General features: G+C 43.2%; 3 protein-coding genes and 2 non-coding genes across 6 annotated transcripts; 2 read left to right on the forward strand and 3 right to left on the reverse strand.

Moving 5' to 3' along the window:
* Positions 1–1,313: 1,313 nt before the first annotated feature.
* On the reverse strand, positions 1,314–6,053 carry LOC126407804 (Golgi apparatus membrane protein TVP23 homolog A-like). 2 transcript variants are annotated; one of them, XM_050073023.1, is made up of 7 exons: positions 5,912–6,053; positions 4,586–4,668; positions 4,121–4,265; positions 3,951–4,040; positions 2,276–2,404; positions 2,044–2,172; positions 1,314–1,940 (listed from the first exon to the last, which is right to left on the reverse strand). In XM_050073023.1, exons 2-7 carry the CDS (start codon positions 4,663–4,665, stop codon positions 1,914–1,916), a joined length of 600 nt encoding a protein of 199 aa, XP_049928980.1. In that variant the 5' UTR covers positions 4,666–4,668; positions 5,912–6,053; the 3' UTR covers positions 1,314–1,913. The 2 variants fall into 2 exon arrangements, with proteins under 2 accessions (XP_049928980.1, XP_049928981.1); XM_050073024.1 differs by lacking the exon at positions 5,912–6,053 and adding an exon at positions 4,813–4,905.
* On the reverse strand, positions 5,072–5,144 carry trnar-ucg (transfer RNA arginine (anticodon UCG)). Its single transcript has one exon. It is a non-coding gene; the product is annotated as a tRNA-Arg (tRNA).
* polg (polymerase (DNA directed), gamma) lies at positions 5,365–13,779 on the forward strand. The gene is made up of 23 exons (XM_050073022.1): positions 5,365–5,483; positions 6,028–6,625; positions 6,757–6,952; positions 7,107–7,274; positions 7,435–7,581; positions 7,721–7,800; positions 7,927–8,109; positions 8,199–8,341; positions 8,461–8,584; positions 8,689–8,913; positions 9,022–9,139; positions 9,681–9,764; positions 9,980–10,093; positions 10,176–10,336; positions 10,415–10,468; positions 10,558–10,675; positions 10,780–10,915; positions 11,303–11,549; positions 11,640–11,762; positions 11,909–12,077; positions 12,390–12,598; positions 12,703–12,863; positions 13,640–13,779. The coding sequence occupies exons 2-23, from the start codon at positions 6,054–6,056 to the stop codon at positions 13,702–13,704; spliced, it is 3,597 nt and encodes a 1,198-aa protein (XP_049928979.1). The 5' UTR covers positions 5,365–5,483; positions 6,028–6,053; the 3' UTR covers positions 13,705–13,779.
* Positions 13,762–23,614, reverse strand: fanci (FA complementation group I). The gene is made up of 38 exons (XM_050073021.1): positions 23,476–23,614; positions 23,276–23,375; positions 23,112–23,184; positions 22,831–22,961; positions 21,932–22,085; positions 21,744–21,801; positions 21,585–21,626; positions 21,263–21,386; positions 21,077–21,162; positions 20,839–20,971; positions 20,670–20,747; positions 20,445–20,581; positions 20,081–20,261; positions 19,906–19,993; positions 19,675–19,805; positions 19,505–19,575; positions 19,225–19,339; positions 18,985–19,107; positions 18,732–18,800; positions 18,523–18,624; positions 18,252–18,437; positions 17,984–18,105; positions 17,722–17,883; positions 16,772–16,951; positions 16,498–16,664; positions 16,334–16,410; positions 16,089–16,205; positions 15,959–16,010; positions 15,745–15,872; positions 15,517–15,582; positions 15,305–15,401; positions 14,991–15,175; positions 14,843–14,899; positions 14,705–14,764; positions 14,523–14,591; positions 14,307–14,402; positions 14,047–14,148; positions 13,762–13,900 (listed from the first exon to the last, which is right to left on the reverse strand). Exons 2-38 carry the CDS (start codon positions 23,366–23,368, stop codon positions 13,838–13,840), a joined length of 3,975 nt encoding a protein of 1,324 aa, XP_049928978.1. The 5' UTR covers positions 23,369–23,375; positions 23,476–23,614; the 3' UTR covers positions 13,762–13,837.
* A 593-nt stretch (positions 23,615–24,207) lies between these two features.
* trnar-acg (transfer RNA arginine (anticodon ACG)) lies at positions 24,208–24,280 on the forward strand. Its single transcript has one exon. It is a non-coding gene; the product is annotated as a tRNA-Arg (tRNA).
* Positions 24,281–27,005: the final 2,725 nt, after the last annotated feature.

A 27,005-nucleotide genomic window follows, 5' to 3' on the forward strand; every position in this document is an offset into this window, starting at 1 on the left:
TTAATTCAAAGTAAAAGTCCTCTGCTACTCCCTTGTTTTATTAGCAGGGACAAAAGTAAAAGGTCTAAATATTAAGGCGGACATGCCCCTTGCATCCACTGTACTACGCCTATGTCTGTATATCATCATATATTATTATTTCAGGCCACTATAGTCTATTTAAAACCCCCAAACCCAATCAAATGGTTTCGTCAAACCTCCAAAGGTCTTCTTTCAGCCGTGAGAGTCCAGCTCCACTTTAGATGCTTCTGCAGTTCTTCCTCTTGTTAGTTAGGCTCATACACTCATTTAAAACTTCTTCTCAGAAAACCAATCCCACATATCTCTGGATTAGTCCTAATGTTGCTCCAATGCCATGTTACACAGGCAACACAGTTAAAATGAGAGAGGTAGCACTGCAACTGAGGCTCAAACCTGCACAATAAAAAATCTGGTGACCACAGGCAGGGAAACAGTGCTACCTGTGGGTTCATATTTTATTTCATCTCCATGACATAGCATACTAGTAGGCTATACGTTTAGACAAGGGAACACAAGAAAATAATTTCCCATTATGACCCATATGCTGCTCATGGGTTTTGCAGGCTGGAGTAAAGTGTGAGCGTTCTGCAGCTATAAAAGATCTTTGAGGTGTGAGCAGTTTGGCAGGAGATGGCTGGAGAGCTCAGGGGCCACGGCAACAGTTCCCTCCAAATCTGTACGATCAGGAGCGCTTTTAATGTCTGACAACTACACTGGAACCAAATGAAAATAGATGAAAGTCATTCACATTTTATTTCAGCCATGTTTTACAGCAAGAAAATGGCAGACTGTGAGACACAAGACTGCCTTACTCTAAATATTTAATTTCAATTGGCCAAACAGAGCTGATTTAATCATGTATGCTCTAATGCTTTTTGAAACTTCCCCTGCGCTCCAGTTTAGGGATAGGCTGCACCTTATCTAACATTTATTCTCAAAATGAATGGTTTGACCACTGAGCAGAAATATTTCTGGAGGTAGCCTATTAGTGTTGGACTAGCTCAGTGTAAAATATCCAATTCCCCCCACAGATTATGTTTGGAGAAGGAAAAATACATTTGAGTTAGATTGTAATCTGCAGTACACACATGGAAGGAAAAAAATCATACCAAATGATTTATAATCCCACAACTTTTTAAAATTAACTGGCAATATTGGATTTTAAATTGTATTTGAATAATATATTTTGGTTTTTAAGATTAGCATGATTCCCATTCTTTTGTGTAGTCCCTGTTCTTCTGCATCATGTGGTGCACTGACACACACACACACACACCACATACACTGTCTTACATGCCCAACTTTAATGTCCATGTCTTTGTTCACGTATAATTAACGCTTAACACAGTATCTGAGGTGCAATTAGTATTTCCAGTTGAAACTTTTGAAGGTATAGTTGAACTGTTTTAATCAAATATTGGAGACAGGGTGTGCCATTTAATCACTTCACTTCATACTCCCTTATTTTTGTAATGTGCGCTCATGTTAGTTTAGGGGCCCTTGCATCAAATTTAGCCCTGTGTTTTCACTGAAAGCAAGACAAAAAACAAGAATATCACAATGTAGAAATCTGGCTTAAAAACTAGCTGCTTCTTTCAATGAATTTGCAGATATGTGGTGTTAAAAAAAAATAGAGTAGGAAAAATGTAAAATGCACTCATTTTTTTATTGACATAGTAGCCAGACTGATCCATGGGCAACATGTGAAGTGAACAGTCAGCAGCATAAGGCATGCACAAGGCACACAGCCATTCAAGTAGATGCAGTTTGTGGGAACTTTGGAGAGGAGGCAGCCCTCATCTATCTCCCTCTTTCTTTCTCTCTCTCGCTCACACACACACAAAGACACACACACATGCACAGCAGAGTGGCTGTGCAGGAGGAGGTAATCTTCATAGTATTCCAAAGATGATGTCTGGCTGCAAGAGGATAAATTATTAGTGAGTTTATGTTCAATTTTAATGAACGCTGAGAAGTTAACAGGACATCTGTACATGCTACATGCTGCAGTCAGTCACTCACACGCTGCAGGAGGTGCTGTCCCGTGAAAGAGCGGGTGTCTGCAGGCTGGCCTTCCTCGCCCACTGCCTTGCAGCGGAGGTAACCATAGAGATTAGCCACTTGGAGGGAAATACTAGCTACAACAAGTGACTGGGGAAGACAGACAGATGATGCATTTAAGAGGGACATTATGTTATGTGCCTCTATGGCGTATATACACATAGAGCATGCACACCAGCAACATGTGTCTCACCAGCCATTTAATCTTCAGGGAGAAGAGGGAGGTGAAGAAGAAGAATGTCCATATGAGAGGACAGATGATGAGACCCAGCCAAAATATTCTCGCCTCTGCCTCTGTCCCGATGTTATTGCCCCGTGAGGCCTGCGCACACATAGCAGAGGACAGAGGGGAGACCAAGTCATTGTTCTGCCAATCACAAGCAAGTCTCAAGTCTCCTAAACTTTGAGTTTCGAGTCCTTCACCAAGATGCCATTTTAAATTTACAAGAATCTCGAATGCTTTAAAAAATTTGTGTGTATTTGTTAAAACAAGTACAACTAATCTTGTCCCAAAAACTGTGCTGTCATTGTACTTTAATATAGCACTATTAACCAGTACCACATTTAGCTCATAGCACCCACATTAGCCTGCTAACAGAGTGCCCCAGGAACGAGTCCTAAAACCCAGAAATGAGTTCACATTTTACCACTCATGGTTCCCTCATCTTGAAGTCAATGGATTGTTTAAATGAGTTTTTGGTTGGATGTCTGAAATAAGGTCTGTGGTCAACACAAGCTTAAGAGACTTCTATGTTTTGTCTTACAACATAAAATAGCCCACTCATGAACTTTGAAGCTTCTATGTGTCTTAAAAAAAGTGGTTGCTAACAAGTGGGTAAATGAAACTACAGAATGTCATTGTAGTCCGAACACAGTTTTACCGTCTTGTTATGGTGGTGATGTTAGGTCATGCGAAGTGTAGTTCATTTAGCCTAACGTTAGCTTTTTACCTCTGGCGATTTCTAGTGGGCTTCAATCATCGGGAAAATGGTGTTCATTTGAGGGAATTATTTCCCTGAGCTATGATTCTTTGTTTGCCACAGAGCTTATTTTATGCAATAATCCTAAATCCAATGGATAAATCCCATAGGCTTTTTTACGACAAAACCAGGGCAATGCTAACTTTTGCGCTGGCCTCCAGAAAAACATCTGGGGCACTCTACTATGTTAATATTAACCTAAACTTTTCCCAGTTCTTTGTGCAACTTCAAATGTCGAACAAAATTGGAAGTTGATGTGTCTCTGTTTATAATTCTGTTTATAATTTTCGACCTGACTGTTTTGCACACTGCAATTTGTCTTTTGTATCATTTTGTCCAACTGGTGTTCAGTAACATAACATTAGTTCTTCATGGTTCTCTCCTTAAACTTGATTAGTTGCTTTTGGTTTGGTTCAAACAAAGTGGATTTGGGGAATTGAGCGTCGACTTGCTGGGAATGAGTCGCGTTATTGTTAGTTGATTCAGGAAATGAAGGGAAATTAATTGCATGTTGGTGAACCTTCTCAGTCATCCAGGTCATGGTAATCATAAGTGCTGTATCGTAGGCAACTGGACTTGCTTGAGTTTCTTGAAGACGTTTCGCCTCTCATCCAAGAGGCTTCCTTAGTTCTGAACTGAAGACACTTCTTGAAAACTCAAGCAAGTCCAACTTAAGTCATGAGTCAATGGTATTTCAGTCCAAGTCATGCTGTTAGTCTTTTTTGATTGTGTTAAATTGAGTCTAAAGTAATCAGATTTGTGACTCAAGTCTGACTCGAGTCTAAGTCATGTAACCTGAGTCCACATCTCTGCACACACAGCAATACCTCAATGTTTAACACCCCCTAAAATGCTCCTCCACACTCAAAATGGCTCCCAATGTCTTACTTTTTTGGCCTCAAACACCCAGAGGCTCTTTCCATCCTCGTCGATCTGATTCCACCAGCGCAGGCCCACCAACAGCCTGCCAGTAACATTCTGAAACACAGGACAAATGTAAGTAATCAAAAGAGAGGCAAAGTAGAAGGTATTAGCAGCTGACCTAGTTGACCTCTCACCTTGACAGACCAGAAGTCAAAGGAGAGCAGAGTGATGATCAGGACAAAACATGATGCAAAGTTCTCGCTGATCCAGTCACAGAGCAAATAGGCAACAATGGCAACCACCCGGAAGAACAGGTGGAAAAAGGAGGCAAGAGGGTGTCTGAAATCAAAGGCACAGCATTATAGAGGGTAGGAAAATGCACCATTGAGACAAAGTTGTTGTACAACAAATCTTAAAATCATTTTGCATAGGCTATAGGCTGACTGGAAAACAACCACATAGCCTGTCTAGAAAAGACTAACATGTCCAATTAAATTATTGACATTTGTTTTCATGTGATTTCAATGACACTAATTATAACAAGCTGTAAACAATCTCCCAAACAGCCTATTTCCCTTTTGATTTTATAATAATAAAGGAAAAATAATCAGTGCAGGACAAATGAGTTTACATCATAACAAACATTTCCTGCAGTGCACCTAATGACAGCGCTTCTCCGCGCCCTCTCCTGCTCGTCAGCTGCAAAGTCCAGCTCAACATCCTCCGTGTCATCCGCCATCGTCTGACATGCAACGACAAAACAGCAGCATTAAATCATCACTACCATCCTAGCTGATACTATACAGACAAACACAATACATTTACAGACAGACAGAGGACACCCATTGGTTTCATGGTGGCATATGTGTAAAGCAAAGCGAGATACCGTTTGATGAAAGCGTAGCTGTATTATAGGGCTGGAATAAGCCAGGTGTTGCAGTGAAATAAGCCCGACTCGGTCACATCCTCATCTGAGAGCTGAGATTAAAATTATTTAAAGGTAACGTTAAATTTTATTCCCCAATTTACAACTATAAAAATGCTTTTTTCCCGCGTTGCAGTGAGGTGAGTTACATGTGCATGATTTAACTACATGTTTGCTTAATGAAGGAAATAATGCAGCAGAACATGGTCAATCAAAAGAGCGACCGCGGCAGGACTCGAACCTGCAATCTTCTGATCCGAAGTCAGACGCCTTATCCATTAGGCCACGCGGCCGAGACGTGATGTTGAAAGTGCATTATCATATTTTATGATATCACAACATGGCTGTATATTGATTATATGAGGACTATTTTGTTTCAAGAGTTATGAGTAAGTCACTTCTGCCTTTTCTACAAAGCCGTAGCGAGTCCACCGTGGTATTCATTCCGTCGTTTGTTTGTATTGGGACAAACCGGACGCAGTCATCCAGACCGCCTGGGGTCGCTAACGCTTCGTCTCGGTTAGGTTTAACCGAGAGTCAACATGCTAGCTTAACAACATAATTTGTTGTGGAGCGGTTTTAAATATATTTTGGTCGATTACTTCAACGTTAAATCTCATAACACAGACCGGGTGAGGTGTCTTTTTTGCTCTTAGCGACAGCATAGGTTAACAAACTTAGCGAGCGAAGAATTAGCTAGTTATTATTTAGATTGGTTGCTCACAAACTAGCATCAGCCCCCTTTGAGTATGGGCTAGTAAACATAACGTTAGCAGGGTACTGCTACTATGCTACTGTGGGTTAAGCTAACGTTAGCTAACATTTATCCAGCCGTTGTTTTAAATATGTCTAGCGTTCATGTTAAAGTTAAGTGATAACTTTTTGAGTGACGTTAACACTAACTTTTTTTGAGTGAATATCTGTAGCTGTAATCTGTAACCAAGAAATTGGACAACCATTGAACAATTGCACAGCTATTGAACAACAAAGCAGTGTGTGCACCATCAGACATCATAATATAAAATCAAACATTATTATCTGTATGTAGAATCACTCGTACCTAGATATATATTGCCATAGAGACCCAGTTTGTGCCTCTCATTACATTATATGAGAGACCAACTGGGGTTGAGCTGTATGATGTCATAAAACTGATGTTGTCTCAATGTCTTCCAGCTCTGGTGTGAAGTCCTCATGAGGTGATGCTGCATGTGTTGCGCTGTCCTCTGCAGAGGACTCTCACCTCTCTACAATGGAGGTGTCAGCGCTCCCTCTACTCCACCAAGCCTCACTCCCTGCAGGGCGAGGACTCCACAGAGACCCGCCTGAACCCCCTTAACATCCAGATGCTGTCCAGGAACCTCCATGACCAGATTTTTCGGGGGCTGGAACCACAGTACAGAGAGGATGATGTGAAGCGCAGCATTAGGCACCTGCAGAAACATAAGCTGTGGGGGAAGGAGACTTCACTGTTGCCAGAAGTGGAGCTGAAGCTCCCCAAAATGTATGGCGAAAATATTGATGAGCACTTTCGTGTCTTGGCAAAAACGCAGAGTCTTCCTTACCTTGAGGCTGCGACCAAGCTGCACCTGGCTGAGCTTCCTCCCATGCCACAGGAGTGGAGCTGGGAGGTTGGCTGGACACGCTATGGGCCCAATGGGGAGAGTCAGCGGGTTGATTTTCCAGAGGAGTCGGCACTGGTGTTTGATGTGGAGGTGTGCATGACAGAGGGACAGTGTCCCACACTGGCTGTTGCTGTGTCTCCAACTAACTGGTGAGGAAGACGCAATACTTGTAAAGACTGTGAAAAATGGAGAAATGCTCTGAATGGCATTAAACTGTTTATTGGGTGGACTGATTAGTTTCATTGTGGTGTTGGTTATTGATAAATTTTTCACTTGCCAGGTACTCTTGGTGCAGTAAGCGTCTGATTGAAGAGCGGTACTCGTGGTCAAACCAGCTGACCCTAGCTGACCTCATTCCCTTGGAGACACCTGTGAACTCTGCTCGCCCACCAAGGGGTCAGTGGAAGGAGAGGCTCATAGTCGGCCATAATGTCAGTTTTGACCGATCTTACATCAAGGAGCAATACTTACTAAAGGTTAGTATTCAGAGAACGTTGTGTTTTGTCCTTGTTTCTTATCTCTTATCTCTAGCACTCTCTTTTTTCTTCTTTTTGTTTTGCATCTTTATGTGCCAAGAAGCATATACCTGCCTGTCTATTACTTTCACGTACAGTACACTATTTTGTAAAGGGTTCTAAGGTTCGCTTCATGGACACCATGAGCCTTCACATGGCCATTTCTGGGCTGACCGGGTTCCAGCGCACACTGTGGATGGCCAATAAGCTGGGTAAAAAGAGAGGTCTTCAGGAGGTCAAGGCACACATTAAAAAAGCTGGGCAGAAAAAGGAGGGTCCATTGGTTCGTGTGTTTTTATTCACCATATTTCAGCCACAACATGCATTTTTTGTGATAACATAACCGCTTTTCTTTTGTTGAGTGTCAGAATCTTTTGGTTAGGATAGTTGCTTGGCTGTTGTCATTACTAAAACTCAATTTGACATGATGTTTTTGTGCACAGGTTGGCTCCTGGGACTGGGTTAATATTAGCAGCATTAATAACCTGGCTGATGTCCATGCTCTGTATGTGGGAGGACCGCCACTGCAGAAAGAGGCCAGAGAGACGTTTGTGAAGGGCAGCATGACGGATGTCAGGAACAACTTCCAGGTCAGACATCCATGACAGATCATGTGTCACACTGTCAGTAATAACAGGCCTATATCATTTATATTACAGTATATGAGAGTAAATGACTTGCACTCATCAGGAAGTACAGACAAATAAATGGCTTTGCTGACCTCTGCAGGAGTTAATGCAGTATTGCGCCATGGATGTCGCGGCCACACATCAAATCTTCACAGAACAGCTTCCCCTCTTCATGGAGAGGTCAGTAAAACCCAACCCACAGAAATTTTCTGTTAACTTCTGTACATATTGAATTTCTAGTAAAGAATATGATACTGCTTTATCCACAACGCTGCATATCCACAACGCTGCTTATCTTTTTATAAGGTGCCCTCATCCAGTGACGTTTGCAGGGATGCTGGAGATGGGTGTGAGCTACCTTCCTGTCAATCAAAACTGGGGGCGTTACCTGGAGGACTCTCAGGACATTTACGAAGAGCTCCAGAGAGAGATGAAGAAGTCTCTGATGACTCTAGCGGACGATGCCTGCCAGCTGCTGCAGGATGACAGGTGAGCAGAGCACCCACCATGTTTCTGAATGTAGCACATTATTTAACTTTATTTAACTTTAGTTAAATAACTCCAAACTTTTATTTAAGATACAAAGAAGACCCCTGGCTTTGGGATCTTGAGTGGGATGTGCAGGAGTACAAGCTGAAGAAAGTAGCAGCCAGCAAGAAGAAGCAGTCCAAAAAAGCAGCAGAAACACAAGCTGCTACTCCTCTCCCAGACTGGGAAGAAGGTATAAGCTCAGATCCTTGGCCACATTTATAAAGCAGACGTTATATATATTATAACAACAATGTAAGTAGGGTCAAATAAAACAGAAGAGATGATTCAGTTGAGTTGTTGTGATATTAGACCCAGGTCCACCCTCTGAGGAGGAGATGGCAGGCCCTTGCCCCAGCAGGCTTGCTGTGGAGAAGCTGATGGAAACAGTGAGTCATCTTCCAAAGAGAAGGCAACATCTGCCTGGACATCCGGGGTAAGGTCGCTCCCCAGCACCACAGAACCAATTGATAATCATTGTCTTTCGGTTTCCACTGAAAGAGTGAGTCAGTCCGTCTCCCTTCTTACTGTGTCCTTTAGCTGGTATCGTAAGCTGTGTGAGAAGATGTCTGAAGAGGACAGCTGGTCACCTGGAGCCAACCTCATCAGTCTGCAGATGAGGGTGACTCCTAAGCTGATGGGTCTGACGTGGGATGGTTTCCCCCTGCATTACTCAGAGAAACATGGGTGGGGCTACCTGGTACCTGGACGCAGGGATAACCTGGTGTCTGAGGAGGAGAGTACAGGGCCCGTGTGCCCACACAGGTACTTATACACTGTGCTTACATCACCAAGACACAACCTATTTATTATTTAATGTTATATTTTCACAGCATAGTGTGTATTTGTTTAAGCATTTGTTTTGTCCCACAGAGCTATTGAGCGTGTTTACAGAGAGTACTGTGAGCAGAACAGCAAAGAGCAGCCAAAATATTTGGACTACAGCCCTTCAGATGATCTCATGTGGACAGACAGCGCAGTGTGGGAAAAGGTGCATACGCTCAGAATGTAATGTACCTCATTCTTGTAGTGTTTACAAGAAGGCATCCATAAATCTCACTGTTTATAAATCATGTGAAAGAGATCATACCTCATAATCATAGAACAGTAAAGTAATTAAGGTGATTACCTATAAATATATTGTGGTAGACGAACAGGAACAGCATTCTTTTTTCCACATTTATAAAGGCGATGGTTTGCCTGAGAATGTTTCAGAAAACTCAGCTCAATCTTATATTTAGTTTCCTCCTTATCATTTCACCCGCAGCTATCTCAGCAGAAACTGTGCGCACGCCTGGTCTGAAGTATGTGTGAGGTGCACATATTTTCACCGCACATTTTTCTTTTATAAATGCCAATTTATGTGCAGGAACTGTGTACGCATGCTTTTTGTGTGTGTGCATTGTTTAAACATCTGGCCCCAAGTGTTGGTGTTTGTTCAGTGCTGCTTTGGCTCACTGATCAGGCCCGGGAGCTCTGGAATGACAACATATATATCATGACGTAGTTTTGTTTCTCAACCTCACATCAAGGTGGAGGAGTTCGGTTCCCTGGAGAGTCTGACGGAGGAAAATGGAGTCAAAATGACAAACAATGGAAAGAGGAAGAAAAACATGGTGAGTGAAATGGTTGTTAATACTAACAGGTGTGGAATGACTCTGTATCATGAGCAACTCTTTTTATAGCCTAGTTAATATGAAACAGCACCATCTGGTCGAACGCAGTGTATTGTGGTTTTTATTCTACGTGTGTTTTTTGTTGCACTGTGCTGAAGTTGAACATTAGTTATTGTGATTTGTTGTGATTTTGTTGCATTCTGTGTCAACTACAGTCTCAAGATCCACATAGTGTCCCAGATGGGAGTCACTGCCATTATCACCATGGAAACGGCCCCTACAATGATGTAGATATCCCAGGGTGCTGGTTTTTCAAGTTACCTCATAAGGTGAAGTCTCACTGTTAACCTGAATAACTAGCTTTGGCACACTGAATTACTTTCATCGTCTCACTGAGTATGTGTATTTCAGGATGGCAATCACAACAATGTCGGCAGTCCCTTTTCAAAAGACTTCCTGTCCAAGATGGAGGACGGTACTCTCAGGGCAGGACATGGTGCCACCAATGCCACACGAGCTCTGGAGATCAACAAAATGATGTCGTTCTGGAGGAATGCCCATAAACGTATAAGGTACCTGTTTCCACCGTAAAGTTATTCATCTTTTCATCATAAAGATGGTGAATACTGGATTTTATTGTGTCTTTATAGCTCTCAGATGGTGCTGTGGCTACGAAGGGGAGAGCTTCCTCGTGTTGTCAGCAGGTTTGTCTGGTACATCAATAGCTATCCTGTATTTATTCAACGTGGAGAAAAGTTATCGCTGTTTATAACAACCTTTCTGTCTCCTAAAGACACAAAGATTTCGATGATGAGGGCCAGTATGGTGCCATATTACCTCAGGTCATCACCGCTGGAACGGTAACGCGTAGGGCTGTGGAGCCAACGTGGCTGACTGCCAGTAATGCACGGGTAAGGAGAAGCAGAGCAGACAAAATAAAACACAGATCAGCTGCCAGTTTGAACTGAATCACAGTTACCAGCCAGGAGAGACATGTTGCTTCTTGTGTCCACAGCGGGATCGGGTAGGCAGTGAGCTGAAGGCCATGGTGCAGGTACCACCTGGATATCACCTGGTTGGAGCAGATGTAGACTCTCAGGAGTTGTGGATTGCTGCCGTGCTTGGAGAGGCTCACTTTGCTGGCATGCACGGTGAGATTTGTCCCTTTGAAATCTTGCATAGTTCTTCTATAGTTTACAGTTGTAGAAGGCAGTACATCTCTCAGGGTTCCTACACAGTTTCCATTTCTAAATTTCATACTTTTCCAGACTCAAATTTCAAGACTTCTCAGTAGATTTTTTTTGTAGGTCATATTTGACATTGGGAACAAATAGCCTGCCGTTCCGTCTACACACCTACACAGACAGTTGGACGACGTTCCACTGCCAAACATCTCACGAAAAACACTCTGCTTGTATCAACAATTTAGTTTAAGAAATTCCCAATTTTTTTTATTAGGAACCCAATTTTTTTAAAAATCTGTTGATAGTCTGAACAAACAGCACCTGATGCTAACTGTGTATCTTATGTCTCTGCAGGTTGTACAGCATTTGGCTGGATGACCCTTCAGGGAAAGAAGAGTCAGGGCACTGACCTGCACAGCCGCACCGCTGACACTGTGGGCATCAGCCGAGAGCATGCCAAAGTGTTCAACTATGGACGCATTTATGGTGCGGGACAACCCTTTGCTGAGAGGCTGCTAATGCAGTTCAATCACCGCCTCAGTCAGGCAGAAGCTGCCAGTAAGGCCAAGCAGATGTACGCCCTAACAAAGGGCATACGCAGGTACACCCAACAAGTTCAGTGGTTGTGTTTAGTAGTTAGGTGGTTAAGTTAAGCTCTGGTGCTTCATGTTTGTTCTTATGTTGTTTTTAGATACCAGTTGTCAGAGGAGGGTGAGTGGCTTGTCAGTGAACTGGGTATAGACGTGGCGAAGGAGGAAAATGGAAGTGTCACCCTGCAGGAGTTGCGGAGGATCACTAGACTGGCGTCACAGAGGTGAGGGAGTAAGGAACACATCAAACAAACATCTACAGCCACTTGTCAGGAGCCTTTTAGTGTCACAACATATTCCCCCATGACCTCCAAGTCAATCTGCTCCTTCATGTCCTTCTGTCTCCTTCCGTGTTCCTTATACCCTTCAGCTCCCGGCGGAAGAAGTGGGATATGGTCGACAAACGCTTGTGGCTTGGAGGTACAGAGTCGGACATGTTCAACAAGCTGGAGAGTATTGCTCATTCAGCCAAGCCGGCCACTCCTGTTCTAGGCTGCAGGATTAGCAGAGCGCTGGAGCCCACGGCAGTTAAGGATGAGGTAAGTGCTGTTCAGTGGGACAGACCAATTAAATTGACATGGTGGAGTTCAACTTGTATGAGCAGCCAAAAAACTTTTTTCATCAGTATAATTTTAGAGATTCACTGTAAGAGATGTTTACTGCCTTTTTATTATTTTACTGTTCATAGCCAAATGTCATTAAGTCCTAAAATCTGATGATAAACTGTTTTCAAGAAGAAATTATTAGCACAAAAATGGCTGTTTTCCCCTAAATAATCCATTGCTCAAGAACCTGACTGGATTAGGTACATCGTTACTGCTGATAATCATGGTGCCATATTTCTTTTTCAGTTTATAACAAGCAGAGTGAACTGGGTGGTTCAGAGCTCTGCAGTGGACTACCTTCATCTGATGCTGGTGGCCATGAAGTGGCTCTTTGAGGAGTATGACATCAACGGCCGTTTCTGCATCAGCATCCACGATGAGGTGCGGTACCTTGTCTGCAGTGAGGACCGCTACCGAGCAGCGCTGGCACTTCAGATCACAAACCTGCTCACGAGGTCTGCTCGTAGCTTAGTGTTCGTCCTTCCCTGTCAGAATATCCACAAGAGAACGGGCAATATACTCAACAGCTTTTCTAACTGTGTGCTCGTGTCTCCTGCAGGAGTATGTTTGCACATGCGTTAGGCATGCAGGACCTTCCCCAGTCGGTGGCTTTCTTCAGTGCAGTTGACATTGACCTGTGTCTGAGGAAAGAGGTGAACATGGACTGTGTGACCCCCTCCAACCCCACAGGTCTGGAAAGAAGATACGGCCTACCACCTGGTGAGTGGTGTGTGACATAAACAATGTGCATAAAAAAGGTACATTACTGGTCAGATCCCTGCAGTTAAAGAAGTATTTTTTCCCCCATCGTGTTACTTTGAGGGTACCTTAAATATGAATTCATTAAGTATATTCTTCTACCTCAGTCCAAAATCAAACTATATCAAAGCAAAGATGCCATTTCACACTGTCAGTGACCTCTCAGTTTACATTACACTGCTGTTACCTGGCCAGAAAAGAGTGAAAGGGAGCGTACTATAAAATGTAGTTATAGATTTAGGAGAGTGAATTACAAATTTGTGCACACAAACATGAAACACCACATTCTTACACCCAATATCTGCCAGGCAAAGTAAAATTTAATGCATGATACTTAAAAAAAACTGTTTAAATAAACACAGTAAGACAGAAGATAATATTTATTTTACAACAAAACAGCACTTGACACAAAGCTAGGCTGAAGGTGTACTGAAAACCATAGATCCAGCTCTTCCCTTTGAGTAGCTAAGGACTGATAAAGCTGGGCCATCCTAAGTACTACTATGTGTAATTATAACCATACTGTCTTCAAACAAAGAACACATTCTTAAAGCAACTCATTCATCCCGATGAAGTCAAATGAATCCTTGACAAATCTTTAAATAATGTTGGTCAAAAAGAACAGCTACACCATGTTGATACGTGCATGTTATAAACAAAATACATTTTTATTTTAAAAGATATAAACTATAGGAAGACAGCCAGAGTGTTAAACAATGTGTGCAAACTTTCCACAGGTGAGGCCTTGGACATGTACCAAATCATCGACATCACCAAAGGCTCTCTGAACAAAGTGAAATAGCACTCTGTGGGCCAAGCCGCTGTTATTCAGAACAGCGGTTCAAACACAACACTGCCAGGAGGCTGTTCAGCAGCTGGTCGAGTTCAAGATCTGCGAGGAATCTGGAGACATGTGTATCAAACAGAGGAGCAGCTCACTGTTTTTTCTTCTTCTGTTTGGGCTCTTGTGTCTCCTCTGCATCCTGTGACTCTGTGGCCTGGAAGGAATGTAAGGAGAAACAGACACTGAGATCTCACCCAGCAGAGGCTGGACTGTGGGGTGTTTGGGGGAAGTAAATGTTAAAGGCAGTTTAAAGCAGAACAGATGCTTTCAAAACAGGCGGGAACATGAGATTGCACTGACCTCCTGACTGCCGTCCTGCTCCTGCAGGGCTGCGTCCAGAGAAGCAGCGTTGATGCGGAAATCTCTTGAAGTGCTCAGCTTCATGTACTGCATCAGGTTTACCTGATCAAACATACATGTGGGTGTTGAGTGAGTGAAACACTGTATGAGTGGCCTAACTGATAACAGCACTAACAGTGCACAAGGAACTTCCTGTGTTTGGCTCGTTCGTGTGTTCTGTTACTCTGACAGCTATCTCAAACAATCCAATTCACACTTACCTTTGATTTCTTTGAGAGTGTGATAAGGTATTTCTCATACTGCTCAATACTGAAGATCACATTAGGGATGGTTTTTGTGTCACGCAGAAGTTTTGCCTGCCAAGAGGAAAGACAGATCAGACTGAGATGAACAATCCTCAAAATCAGATCAGTTTAAACCTTGGAAGTTTTTTTGTTGTACAGGTGTAGCTATACATGTTTGATAAATGTCCTTACAGACGCAGCAGTGTTCACTTCAGTCCTTTTCTTTTTCTTCTTGTCATCTCCACCACCATATTCTCCACTCTAATAAAAAAAAACACATTGTTATGAAAAACAAGCACCACTCCTTCTTGAGGCCGAAGTTGCTGTAAACCTTAACGAAAAAACTCAAATTGCACAACAATAATGAGCTTTACCTGTGCGTATGTGATGAAAGAGTAGCACTGTGGTGTCAGGTGGGAGCCCGACAGTTTGACCTGCACAGAAAGCATTTGATTAGCGTGACATCAGACGTACGAGAAGATTCGAACAGACAACCAACAGCTCAGACTCACCAGCTTCTCAAAGCGTGCTGGCAGTGCCCCGTGCTGGCTAGAACACACCTGAATGTACTAAAACGACAGGGAGAAAAGTCATTAATGTCACATTAGACAAATTTCACTCTACATTCATACTGAGATCACAGAGCGGACAGATGCGCACATATTTAACCAGGGTGGTGAGGATGGTGTACGTGCGACTCAGTTCTCTCAGCAGTGTGATGGTACAGGTGCCGGGCAGCAGGGCCGTCTGGACCAGCTCGTTTAATGCTGTCAGTAGAGTCCCGAGCTGCAGCGTCACCGCTTTCTCTATCGGATCCTGCTGGCCTGCAGTCTGGGTCGCCTCACCTAGACATCAGGATCGTAACATCACACAAGTTTTAGTGCCGTTCCCTGACAGAGATGCATCTCCTCCCCTTGTCCCCGCTCAACTCCAACCATTAATCCAACCGAGCATCAGTGTAAAAGGCGTCTTACCGGAACCCGATTTATCAGAGGCCGTCTGGCTCTTCTTCCTGGCAATGAGCCAATCCACTTCGTCCAGCACTCTGTCAACCTGAGACAGGACCAGCAGCTGGGGCAGGGAGAGATTAAAATGATGAAGATGGTGGGCACGCTGTGCAAACAGATTCTGAGATATTGATGCCACGGCAAATCGGAAGCTTCCGGGTATAAGACTCAACACTCACTGCTCCTGTGGTCGCAGTCTTCATGTTGATGATGGCGAAGTGAGACTGCTTTTCCACCTCCACGTCCTGACCGTACAGAAAGAAAAGGCAGATTGAAAAATGACTAGAAAAAGTGGCATGGTAACCATGACTAAGATACCATTAAAGGGTTTTTCTGGGAGTTTTTCCTTATCGGCTGTGAGGGTCCAAGGACAGATGTATAATACCAGAAAGTATGATTGTGTGTACCTGGTCGATATCTCCCAGCTGGCTGTGGATGTCTTGGCAGAGTTCCAGCAGCAGGCTTACAGGACTCTTATAGAGAACGTGCAGGTTGAGGAGAAGAGAGAGGAGGCCCTTGGAGAAAGCAGAGTCCTCTAAAAGAGAGAAGTAATCATACCTCAGAAGACACATTACTGTATCTAACATGGACGGAAAGATAAAGTAAACCATTATCACTCACCAAAACTGGTCTCCTTGCAGATTTTCACAGTCCACGTGATCATCTGAACAAACTGTAGATGTAGACATGTGTTAGTGGAACAGGTGCTATGGACTTTGTTGTATGCAGTGCACTTAAAGAAGACACCTACCTGCTGGGAGGAGGGCTTTAGCTGGCGTGAGAGCACACTCAGGATGCTGACCAGCAGCTGAGCCTCTTTGCTGTTGAATTCGTCCTCACTTCCACTTAACTGTGTGAACAGCGCCCTCTGTTGACGGGCAAAGAAAATTAGATTTTAGTGTCGCTGCTGAGATGTGATGGAAAGAAAGTTAATGTTTGGATTTTAATCTTTAAAATAAGAAGAGAATAATCAAGTCTAATTCTGTATAGATGCACCTGAAACTGTCGGATGTAAAAGTAGTTCATCTCTGTCACGTTGCCATTGTCTGGCTCCGCATCGTCCTCTGAGATGTCTGCAACAAACACAAAATGTGATGACTTGCTGTGTACCATTCGGGTGTAAAACTTAAAATTCACTGCTTTTGCTGTGCGTGTCTAACCCATGGTGGAGAGGAGCTGGGCCATCTTGTCTGGATAGCGCCGCTGGCAGGCTGTGAAGATCCTGAGCAGACCTTCCAAACACAACAAGGACAGGCTGGAGCGCTTCTCCTTCTTCCCCGCATCCTCCACGACACTGGGGATGTTGGTGTAACGCCACATCAGCACGCTGGAATTTGCAAAGACAGATCTGTTGTTGGTCAAACAATGTCACAGAGAACAAACCCATGAAGACTGTCTAACTAAATGCTGTTATTTAGGCCAAGGGAATCTGACCTCGTCATGTCACAGAGGAAGCGGAAAGTTCTGTCTGTATTCTGTCCATCTGGGCCATCTGTGTGTCCAGTTTCCTCCAGCTGCTGGATCTTGTGTACAGCCACATTTACCGCGTAGCGCATGAACTCTCCACTTGAGCGAAGCACTGAGAGAGCCTCCTCCCTGCTCTGAGTACTGTCTCTAAAACACACAAAAGAAGAAATGCAGTTTTTGTTACATTTGTCCAATGTATTACATTTCCAGCAAACAATCCAATAGTGTTTCATTTTAGAATTTATTTTCCATGTTTTGGTGTTGCCAATGCTACTCTTGATTCAATGCACGTTATTCACATAGTGTTTTTAACTTTTAGCTCTTTGAGTTCTCTTCCTACTTGTCACTGTCAATTTGATAAATGCTGTACAACGTGTACAATCCAGTCAAGACATGTAAGAAAAAGAACTAAAATGTGTGCATTCACTGTTTAATAAAGTAGTTATAAATAGGCACGTAGGTAGGACATTTAAATTTAAGGCTTTTTAGGACCTTTTCAATTCAATATCTAACCAAATTTAAGACTGATTTTTGGACAAAGGATTTTTTCCGTATTCAAGCATTGCAGATAAGTATGAAGGGAAGTATGTGGTACTGTGCAGAGGCACGTTTTATGTAGTATTACGGTTATTAGAGTGAGTTAGTTTAATCTACATTTTGCCACATGTTTGTGTACCTATAAAGTAAAGTATAAGGTTAAGTGGCAGGTTTAAAGAACGACTTTAAAAGACAGACAAATGAAATTAGATAAAATGTTTGGGGCAATTTAGAGCTCACAATTTAAAAACTAAGACTTCTTAATAACCTGTAAGGCCTAATATTTATAACATTTAATTTAAGACATTTTAAGACTTGTTAAGGACCTGAAGACACTCTGGTAACAGTAATGCATGTAAACATAGCCATCAGATCATTACCTGAAGAGCGCTGTGAGGAGGGTTGACACAAAGCCCAGAGAGAGTAAACTGCGCGGGCTCTTGCTTGATGGCGTTCGACCCTTTCCTGATTTCTCCCTCAGGATCTCGGACAGCTTGTGGTAGCGGTTGAAAAGCTCTATGAGCTCCTCAAAGCTGCTTTTACTGCAACACACAGAGGCAAGAACACACATTAAAAAAACAAAAAACACTTTAACACTGATGCTCACAACGTCAAAACCACACACAGAAACGTGGTTGGTACCTGTAGTTGGCTTGGATGAAGTTGTACTCCATAAGGACCTCATACACTCCCATCACCAGCAAAGCATAGATATTATTCTTCGTCCCAACACTGGATCCCGTGGAGAACTCAGCTGACTTGTCCTGATTGACACACGGACATGGCTTATTAATGCTTTCAGTGCCAAAAGGGAGTGATGCTTATTTGCTTCTTTATGCACATGTCAAAAGGATTCTGACATTTTCTTTAACCACACTACTTTAATTAACCGTTTGTGTTGAATGCATACCAGTTCAAAGTCCTCCAGTTCACTCTTGATCATGCGTCTCGTCATGCTTTCTAGGATCGTCTGTAGTTCCGACTGGTACCCCTCCTCCTCCTCTTCCTCCTCGTCATCGCTGTCGCCAGTGTTGGCTGATCGACGCATGTTCTGCAGCCACAGCAGGCAGTGTACAGTACAGCTCACCAGATGGGCCTGAAATGGAACAAACGCTATTTATAGTAAGATATTCACACTGTAAAAACACAGTCACAAAGATGATACAGAGCAGACAGAGTACCAGTGGCTCCTGGAGGTAGATTTGGTCTCCGTGCGCTGTGATGCATGGTTCAAGTTTCACCGGGGGCAGGAGGTCCTGCTCAGGCTCGTAGTACCGCTTCAGCTAAGGATACACATCAAGACATGACATCCAGCTCTCCATGTTATAGACAAGACCGCATGGTGTCATTATACATATACATATACATAACACGCACATAATACACATACCTGGGAGAAGAGGGTCTGCATGATGGAGCTTGCAAGTTGAGAGTTGCGACGGAGAACATCATAGAAACCCTGAAATGGGAGAGAATTTATATGTTGAAGAATTTCTTTTAGGATTTTTTCTGAAGCTGAAAGATATGCATGCAAGGTGCTAACGGTGGAAAAGTTAAACTCATCAGGCTATAAAGTAATTGTAAGAGCATGTAGCAAAATTGAAAGCACCTAATGAACATGGCATAGAAATGAGAACTCTAACCTCATAGAGCATGAGGCGCACGTCAGCCTGCTGGCCGAGGCAGCGACGCAGGCTGCTGAGGATCTCCAGACAGAACGCTTCGTTGGCAGCGGAGTTGTAGCGAGAGTGAACGTCCACTTGGATCTATTCAGACAGTCATTATACAACAGGCCATGTTTAAAAGTGCACATATTGTCACAGCTGGAAATGCTTTCAAGCACCCTTGTCGCACATGCATCTATGGAAAAAGACCAACTGTACCTGGCTGGAGGAGATTGCCTGGCTACACTGGCTCGAGGCCAAGCTGCCCAACACTTTGAAGTTCTTCAGCAGCAACAGGAAGCCAGTCACTGCAGACTTTCTGCCGTCCAGCTGGCTGGTAGAGTCGTATGTGGGGAGAACAGCGTGAGAAATTACCTTTAGTGGAGGTGCTACACAGCCTCTCTTTTTAATTAATGTTAAGCTATCACGTGTTTACCAAAGCATGATTCATTAACTGTACTGATGAACGTCATCTGATTAAAAGCAAAGCAGTACACACCTGGAGAACATGGCCTTGCGGAGGACTAGAATCAACGCATCTTTCAAGGACATACTGACTTTTAGCAGGGGCTGATTAAAAAGAGAAAATGATTAAACAACAGAAACCTCTACAGTGTGTGTGTGTGTGTGTGTGTGTGTGTGTGTGTGTGTGTGTGTGTGTGTGGCTACCTGGACAGCTTTTAGTAGACCCTGAACAGTGGCCAAGGGCAGGTATGACAGGTGGTCGAATGTCTCTGTCACCTTGGAAGATGACTCCAGGAGGATCATGGGAGCAGAGACCACAATGTCGGAGAAAAGGTCTGATACAGAAACAAAACAATAGAAAGGAGAAAGGTTAAAGACTTACTGGATATTGGTGTACGACTGACAGCTGGAACTTATATCTAAAAGTTGCATTACCTAAGTAATGACTGACAGGTGAGGCTGTTTTCGTGACCAATCGATTCAAGACCTGCTCCAGTATCTCGCCTCTGATAGGCTCGTGTATCTGAGGAAACACACACCCTCCTCCAGTGAGAAAATACAATATAATCGTGTAGTCAGTTTTGGGTAATTTACAAAAAATAACTGTTACCTTAAAGCCCTGCAAGAGCACCTGTCCTCCAAGCTTACATGCCTGCTGAGTCGGGGTCCGGGCTACGGTTGCAGACCCTTCTGTGGTCTTGCCAAATGGTCCAGGTTTGGGTCCAAACGCATCCATGAGGCAGAAGCCCAGCTGCACCAGCCCCTGGGTCACATGATCCCAACCAAACACACTGCACAGGCAGAAATGTTGAATTCGTTTTAAGAATATTAACTACAGATACTGTGTTCATGACAGATGTGAGATGATAAAGTAGTGTATCTTGGCCACCACAGATAATATCACATACTGTTATAATTTGGGCCAAGAAAGTCATATCAAGATATGCCGAGGTGGACTGTTTTGATGCTCTGACCTGTTCTTGACTGTGTCCAGTATCATCTGAGCCACGCTACAGTGCCCAGGCAGGAGGTCCTGCAGGAACTTTGACCCCTGCTGCAGCTGCTCATCCTTGAAGCTCTTGACAATTGCCCCCTTCAAAAGGTCAAACACCTGACCAATCCAAGGAAAGGAGAAAAAATACATAAATAAACAGAAAAGATAAAAAAGACTCAAATGAGTCATGGTATAGATTTCTCACCTGCTCCTCATAGCGCTGGATGCGTGCCACTGAGAGCAACAAGGCAACACTGAACGGGCACAGGTCCCCATAAGATGTCTGCAGAGATGCAATTAAAGATTTACGGCATACATTACAAATGTAATCAAGCGATCAGAAATAACTTCAGTAACAGACAGCTATATATAACCTTAAAGCTTTTGAGGAATTCTCTCCCGAGTTCGTGGTCGAGTCGTATAGCAAAGACTATGTGGAGGATAGCAGTTCCCTCCACATGCCTCAGCTGGTCCTGTGGAATTGACTGAACCTCTAGATCCAGGCTCCTGAGAAGAAGAAACAGTGAAAAACAACAATCAGTAAATGGAAAGCGAGCAGAATCATTTAGAGGGAATACAGTTTATTCCACTTGCAGAGTATGAGGCACTCACTCTCCGTGTTTCTCCTCCTCTTCCTGGCGTACGTCTTGCTCCTTAAAATAACTGATGATTCCATCCAGGACCTGTTTCTTACAACCCTAACAGACATAGTGCAGGGCAGATACTTAGATCATTAAACAATGAGGAAGACATGATAAGGCTACCTGTTGCTGTTATTTTTGAAACACACAAACACACTTTTGCAGATAAGAGCAGCAGCTGATAAACCAGTGGTGGGATCTCCTGCAGATCCAGCTTGGTGAACATCCTCAGGACTTTCTCCACCAAAAACTGCAGCTCCTCTGATGATAAGGGCACGTCCCTACAATAAGGCAGACACACAAAAAAACTGCTGACTAATGCTATATGCCCCGAGAGGCAGCACAAGAAACAATAGCAAATAAAACATTGTTATATCTTTATAAAACATTACAACAGCAAAAAAGACAATAAACATATCATTCTGTAGGAGACTGCACAGTGTCTGAGAATGTGATGGTCTGATCGTCAAAGGTGTTACCTGAACATGGTGGTCAGGTGGATGACACACTGTGGGTCCCATCTGCGTGAAAATAAATACAAACATCCTATGACTACTACTGCTGTTTGTTAAAGACCCATATGAAATGGTTTGGGCTGAAATATCTCCTCTCAGTAAGGGGAGTGTCGATGTCCTCACCTGCTTGAGCAGAGGCTGTTGATCAGCTGTTTCTTGTATTCCTCGCCACTGAGTTCACCTAAAGTAATGATAAAATCCCAGGCAACCACAAGAGACAGAGATTCACCATATTTTAAAATGTGCACCTTGAAGATTATACCACTAAGTAAGATGCTTAAAAGGTACCAAGGCTAGTAATCTGCACTCACCTTTTCCATAGGACAAGGCTTCACAGGCTGAAAGGGCAGTAAGCACAGTAGGAAACAGCTCTAGGGATTTCCCACTGCCCATTTTTCCCACCTTAATGGCCTCAACAAAAACAGACGCCAGTTTTGCAAGACAGGGTCCGGGTAGTGTATGAGTCTGTGTATAACATATAAGAGACAAAATGGTAATTAGACAGATGTGTTTGTGCCATACTGGACATATCACAAGAGGACACAATATGTTAAGACAATTCATAAAATGCTAAAACTGATTTGACAACAGCCCTGATGAATTAGTGCATGTACTTAAACAATGTTGTTCTAATAGGATAAAGTCATATTTTATCAATACCCAAGGGGGAATACACACATGCACTAAAAGGACCTATACATGCATAATATACAGGCGCCCTGAGCAATTTGGGGTTCAGTGCCTTACTTAAAAGGCACCTTGACAGTGCCAAGGAGGTAAACTGGCACCTCTCCAGCTACCAGTCCACACTCCATATTTGGTCCAGACGGAGACTTGACCGATGACCCTTCTGTCTCCCAACACAAGTGCCTATGGACTACTACTACTAGTGCCATAATAACGTATACATTTACATATATTTTAGTATTGTGTTGATGACATAACAACCCATGTCTCATATCCTAACACCCAAGAGAGAGAGAGCTCAAAGCAGCCCTTAGCAGTGACAGATAATTATCTTTAATTTCTCATTCAAAGACCTATACTTTTGAAGCCTAGCACAACCACAAGCCTGCAAGTTACAACACAATATTTTGCCTTTTACATGTCATTTCTTGTTGCTGCTGCCCTTTCACAGAGGAGTCATTATTATTGACAGAAGCCACTCCGAGTGATACTCTGGTATCATAACCAGGCTTATTCAATTTACCTCCAGCATCAGCAGTCCAATGATATCAGCTGCCACCTCAGTCTGAAGGTCCCCAGACTCACACAGTGGGATGCAGTGTTCATAAACGAGAAGTCTACGGTTTGACCCTTCATTGGAAGTGGGTGGAGAGCCTAAAAAAGAGCACACACTTTTACTGTACAAAACACCCTGTGTGACATTAAAACCAATGCAGGTCATTTACATTTTTTAACAACTCTGACTAGTGATATCTTTATCATGATCTGTAACATCACTAACAGCAGACGACACTGTGTACTTACCTTTGAATATGCCTTTAATCATGCTACCGACCTTCTTTCCCTTCAGTGCGCCATTGGTGATCACAGTGATTAGCTAGAAGCAGATATCAGAGAGAGAAGTGTTTCATGAGCCATCCGACTGGATATATGTGGTTAGACAAGTTGACTAATTAATTTAGCATTACCTGGTCATTTGAAAGGGAGGACAGGTACTTCTGAAGTTCAGCGGGATTGTCTCCATCCGACAGTGTGACGATTTTATCCATTTCAGCCCTCATGATCAACCTGTTGACGCACACAAGCAGATGGTAAACACACACAGGAAGAAATCTAAGCTGTGTGCCAACAGTTGCTACTGTAGCTCAATGTTAAATTTGAAAGTTACCTCTGATTGTCGACCGTTTAACTTAATTTGATATTGGACATTCAATTACATTCAGCAAACTGGCTAACTAGTCCGTGAAAACGCAAAGTCACACCCGCTGTATCTTTGGTAACACTTGAGTGCATAATATATAACGAAATTCCCGCCTGCGCACACTTCCTGTTTTGCTTCGGGGTTGCCACGTTCGGTTCAAAGCCTCCCACAATTACAGAATTAGATAACACCGAGTATGTACTATTTCATTACACTGTAAAATACGTATGATAACACAACATGTTATTTAGAACAACGAGGAACTATCCAAAGCTCGTAACATAATGCTGTATCCGTTTAACTACGAGACAAACTATAAAATGCAGTACGAAAAACTTGATATCTACAGACCTGTCAACTCCAATCACAAGGCACGCCTACAGACGTAGCCTGTGCTGGGTTGCCAGATTTGGCTATGTTTATTGAAGATTTTGAGGCCGGACGGGCTTGGGTTTGTACGTAAGTTTTTGTTTAGTATCTTAACGGTAAATCAAAAATCCTTTTTTAATTGAGGGTTTTACAATCTCTTTCGACAGTTTGGTGGCCGACATTTGTTCACCACTCTGTGGTAGTGTTCAATAATTATCGGGAGACAATACGCCGTGATATTTTTACAACATTGAATACACGACAATTTGCCATGATCAATCACCGGAGTGGCCCTTTAAGTAGCCCCATGTAGGCTGCATATGGTATGTCGGGCCAGTGGCGCAATGGATAACGCGTCTGACTACGGATCAGAAGATTCTAGGTTCGACTCCTGGCTGGCTCGAATATCTTTTCTTGCATTTTAGTTTCAGAAGAAGGTATACATGATCTGAAACAAATAGCATGTATGGGCCGAAAAACATATTTGTAAGGCAGATACATACAAACACAAATATATGTCCCCATATATGCATACATACACATACTTACACTTACATAACATATACCACCAAAAACATGCATACATCCATGTATACTGAGGTAGACTATAAACCCACGTTCGTCCACCTCCAAACTTCAATGCTCTCCATTTCTTACCAATCAAATAAATCCCTCCATCAATTTTTTAACTAAGGAGGCCTCTTCTCTATTTTCTGCATTTCTTACCAATTCCAAAAAAAAAAAATCGGCTGTTCATTTTTAACCAATCAGAGGAGACCATCCTCTTCATTTCTCACCAATCAAAAAAATCTTGACAAGCGGTCATCTCTGCATTTTTCAAGGTAAATAAATCGAAAGTTACTCATTTTTCTATTGTTGTGTCATTACCAGCACATCTTGTCAAACTTGTCAAATGCTGATTTGAATAATTTATTTTTTGCTGCGATCTAAAGTTTTGGTTCACTTTGCTAGCAGTGAATATAAGAATGTGGGTTTACATTACTGTACATGTGATGTGTACAGTAACTACATATAGTAACGCTGTCAGTTGTTAGCTTTAAAATGGTACAATGCTATACAAACCACAATGAAAGTGTCTGAGAGTTTAACCCATTCTTAGTTGAGTGAGAGATAAACAGACACACATCAGCTACAGTTCAGAATCTCCAAGACTCAGACATTTCAGTGGGTGGCTGAGAATGCACTGGGGTATGCTGGGTATGTAGCTGCATGAGTGCCATAGGAATCAGGACTGATTCAGATAACAATCTCACGCTTCCAGAGGTACATTTGCACTATCCAGAGGGCCGACATGCCATTCAGGTCAACATGGAGGCGAGATCCTCCAGAGGCTACTATAGAGCCAACCTGCCACTGCTGCCACCTCCACACATCCCTCCACCTCATCAGCTGCCATCTCCTCACAACTATCCTCAGTGCCTACTGTATATCCTTGCTGCGATCAACGTTGATAGGGAAAGGCAAGTCTCAGCTGACTGACAGGCAGTCAAGAAGCTTTTTTCGCTACAAAAGTTTCAGCAACTAGAAAATGGATATGTGTAACACTGAGCTGTATATGTTTTCATATTTTTTATCTATTCTATTTTTATATTGTTCTTGTTCAGCTGTTCCTACTCTGTCCCCAGATGGATCCATCACCACAGCCACTTTTGTTGGACACTGTGGAGCTGGAAGCTTTGGCTGGCAACTCAACGGATGGAGTCAGACATAGCCTGTATGTATTTTTATGAAATACTTACACTCTCTTGCGAGCTTTCTTTCTCTCTCACACACTCGCACACTTCTCTTATATCTGTTGTATCTGTCATTACATGAGACATGATTACAATCTTGAATATGATTTGAATTTAGTATATATATACACATGTATTTTCTTTTCTCTTACTACTCTGCATCTGAATATTTTGCCCATGAGAACTGCTAAAGAAAGGTCATCAGCTGGAGCCACAACATTGTCTCCCAGCTGGACATTGGCAACTCTATCCAGTTCCCATGTCTGCTGCAGTCCATGAGCTGGGGTGTGACATGCAGGTTGTGCGCCTGATGTGTCAGTGAGGTTTGGGAAACAGCAGCAGCCAGCTTCAAAAGCAGCATGCAGAGAGCTGGTTTAAGAAACAAACTCACTGAGTTCAAAGGAGTTGTATGTGTTATCTCCTCTGGGCTGATTTCACCAGTCCTGCTGGGGGATTTGCCAGCTGTGTCTACAGTGCCAAAACATCACTGGGTGACGCAGGTATTTGCCCAGGTTGTCCTCAGCAGGCTGGATGAAGTGAAGGCTTCTATCGTCTCAGTCTCTGGCCAGGTCATCAAGATGGGCTCAACCAAGAAAACTGTGAGGAAGCTTGCATGTCACACCTGATTTACAGCTGCTTAGGCCACCCACATCGCTAATATGCAAGGGTCATTATGTCTGTGCCTACACAAGTGAGGGGTGGGGTCTGATGATATCCTATTAGCGGACCGTGACTGCTGTGGCAGCTCACTTCACAAGATCTTCAGTGCATGAACATCCAATTGGATGTCTGGCCATCAGCTGCACGGTGACTCACGTGCTCTCTACACCAGCTTCATGACCCAACTCACTCGCTGCATCCCATCTGTGTGGGATGAGAGTGACCTGCAGCAACTCAGGGCAGCCAAGCAGGCGGAGCTGGAATCAAGAAGAAAGCAGATGTGACACGTGACACCACATCACTGTGGCAGAGATCTGCATCACTCATTCAGGAAGGCAGGGAGATTGAAGTCATCCTCAAGGAGTTCACTGAGTCATGTGATAGGAAGAGGAGTTGAAACACTCACTGTGTGCCTCTGATCAACTCTGCAAGGATGGCAGGAATCTGGAAGTCCCAGCCCAAACACATTCCCTTCCTCCATGACTCTCAGAGTTTCCAGTTGTACACACAAACTGGGATACTGAAGAAGGGTGCTCATGTGCTTCCAACATACAGAGAATTTTCATTTGCAAATGAACAGATTCTTCCCAGGTATTTTTTTTTAATATATTTGCATGCACAGAACCACTATGCAAATATTTAATATTTTTCAGGAACCCTGGTGAGTGACATGTTTTTCCAGGCAAAACGGTTGGTGGTTTTGCCAGGTGAAAT

This window comes from Epinephelus moara, chromosome 20, assembly GCF_006386435.1.
Source record: "Epinephelus moara isolate mb chromosome 20, YSFRI_EMoa_1.0, whole genome shotgun sequence".
Classification (NCBI taxonomy): Eukaryota; Metazoa; Chordata; class Actinopteri; order Perciformes; family Serranidae; genus Epinephelus; species Epinephelus moara.

Coding starts and splice junctions, on each gene's coding strand:
- LOC126407804 (XM_050073023.1), bottom strand. CDS start 4,665: ATGGCGGATGACACGGAGGATGTTGAGCTGGACTTTGCAGCTGACGAG. Junction 4,266..4,585: donor CGGAGAAGCGCTGTCATTAG/GTGCACTGCAGG, acceptor CTTTGATTTCAG/ACACCCTCTTGCCTCCTTTT. Junction 2,173..2,275: donor CCCTGAAGATTAAATGGCTG/GTGAGACACATG, acceptor TGTCTTCCCCAG/TCACTTGTTGTAGCTAGTAT.
- polg (XM_050073022.1), top strand. CDS start 6,054: ATGCTGCATGTGTTGCGCTGTCCTCTGCAGAGGACTCTCACCTCTCTA. Junction 10,337..10,414: donor AATGCCCATAAACGTATAAG/GTACCTGTTTCC, acceptor GTGTCTTTATAG/CTCTCAGATGGTGCTGTGGC. Junction 11,550..11,639: donor CTAACAAAGGGCATACGCAG/GTACACCCAACA, acceptor TGTTGTTTTTAG/ATACCAGTTGTCAGAGGAGG.
- fanci (XM_050073021.1), bottom strand. CDS start 23,368: ATGAGGGCTGAAATGGATAAAATCGTCACACTGTCGGATGGAGACAAT. Junction 16,952..17,721: donor CTCCTCACAGCGCTCTTCAG/GTAATGATCTGA, acceptor TGTGTGTTTTAG/AGACAGTACTCAGAGCAGGG. Junction 16,665..16,771: donor TTCCTCTGTGACATGACGAG/GTCAGATTCCCT, acceptor TGCAAATTCCAG/CGTGCTGATGTGGCGTTACA.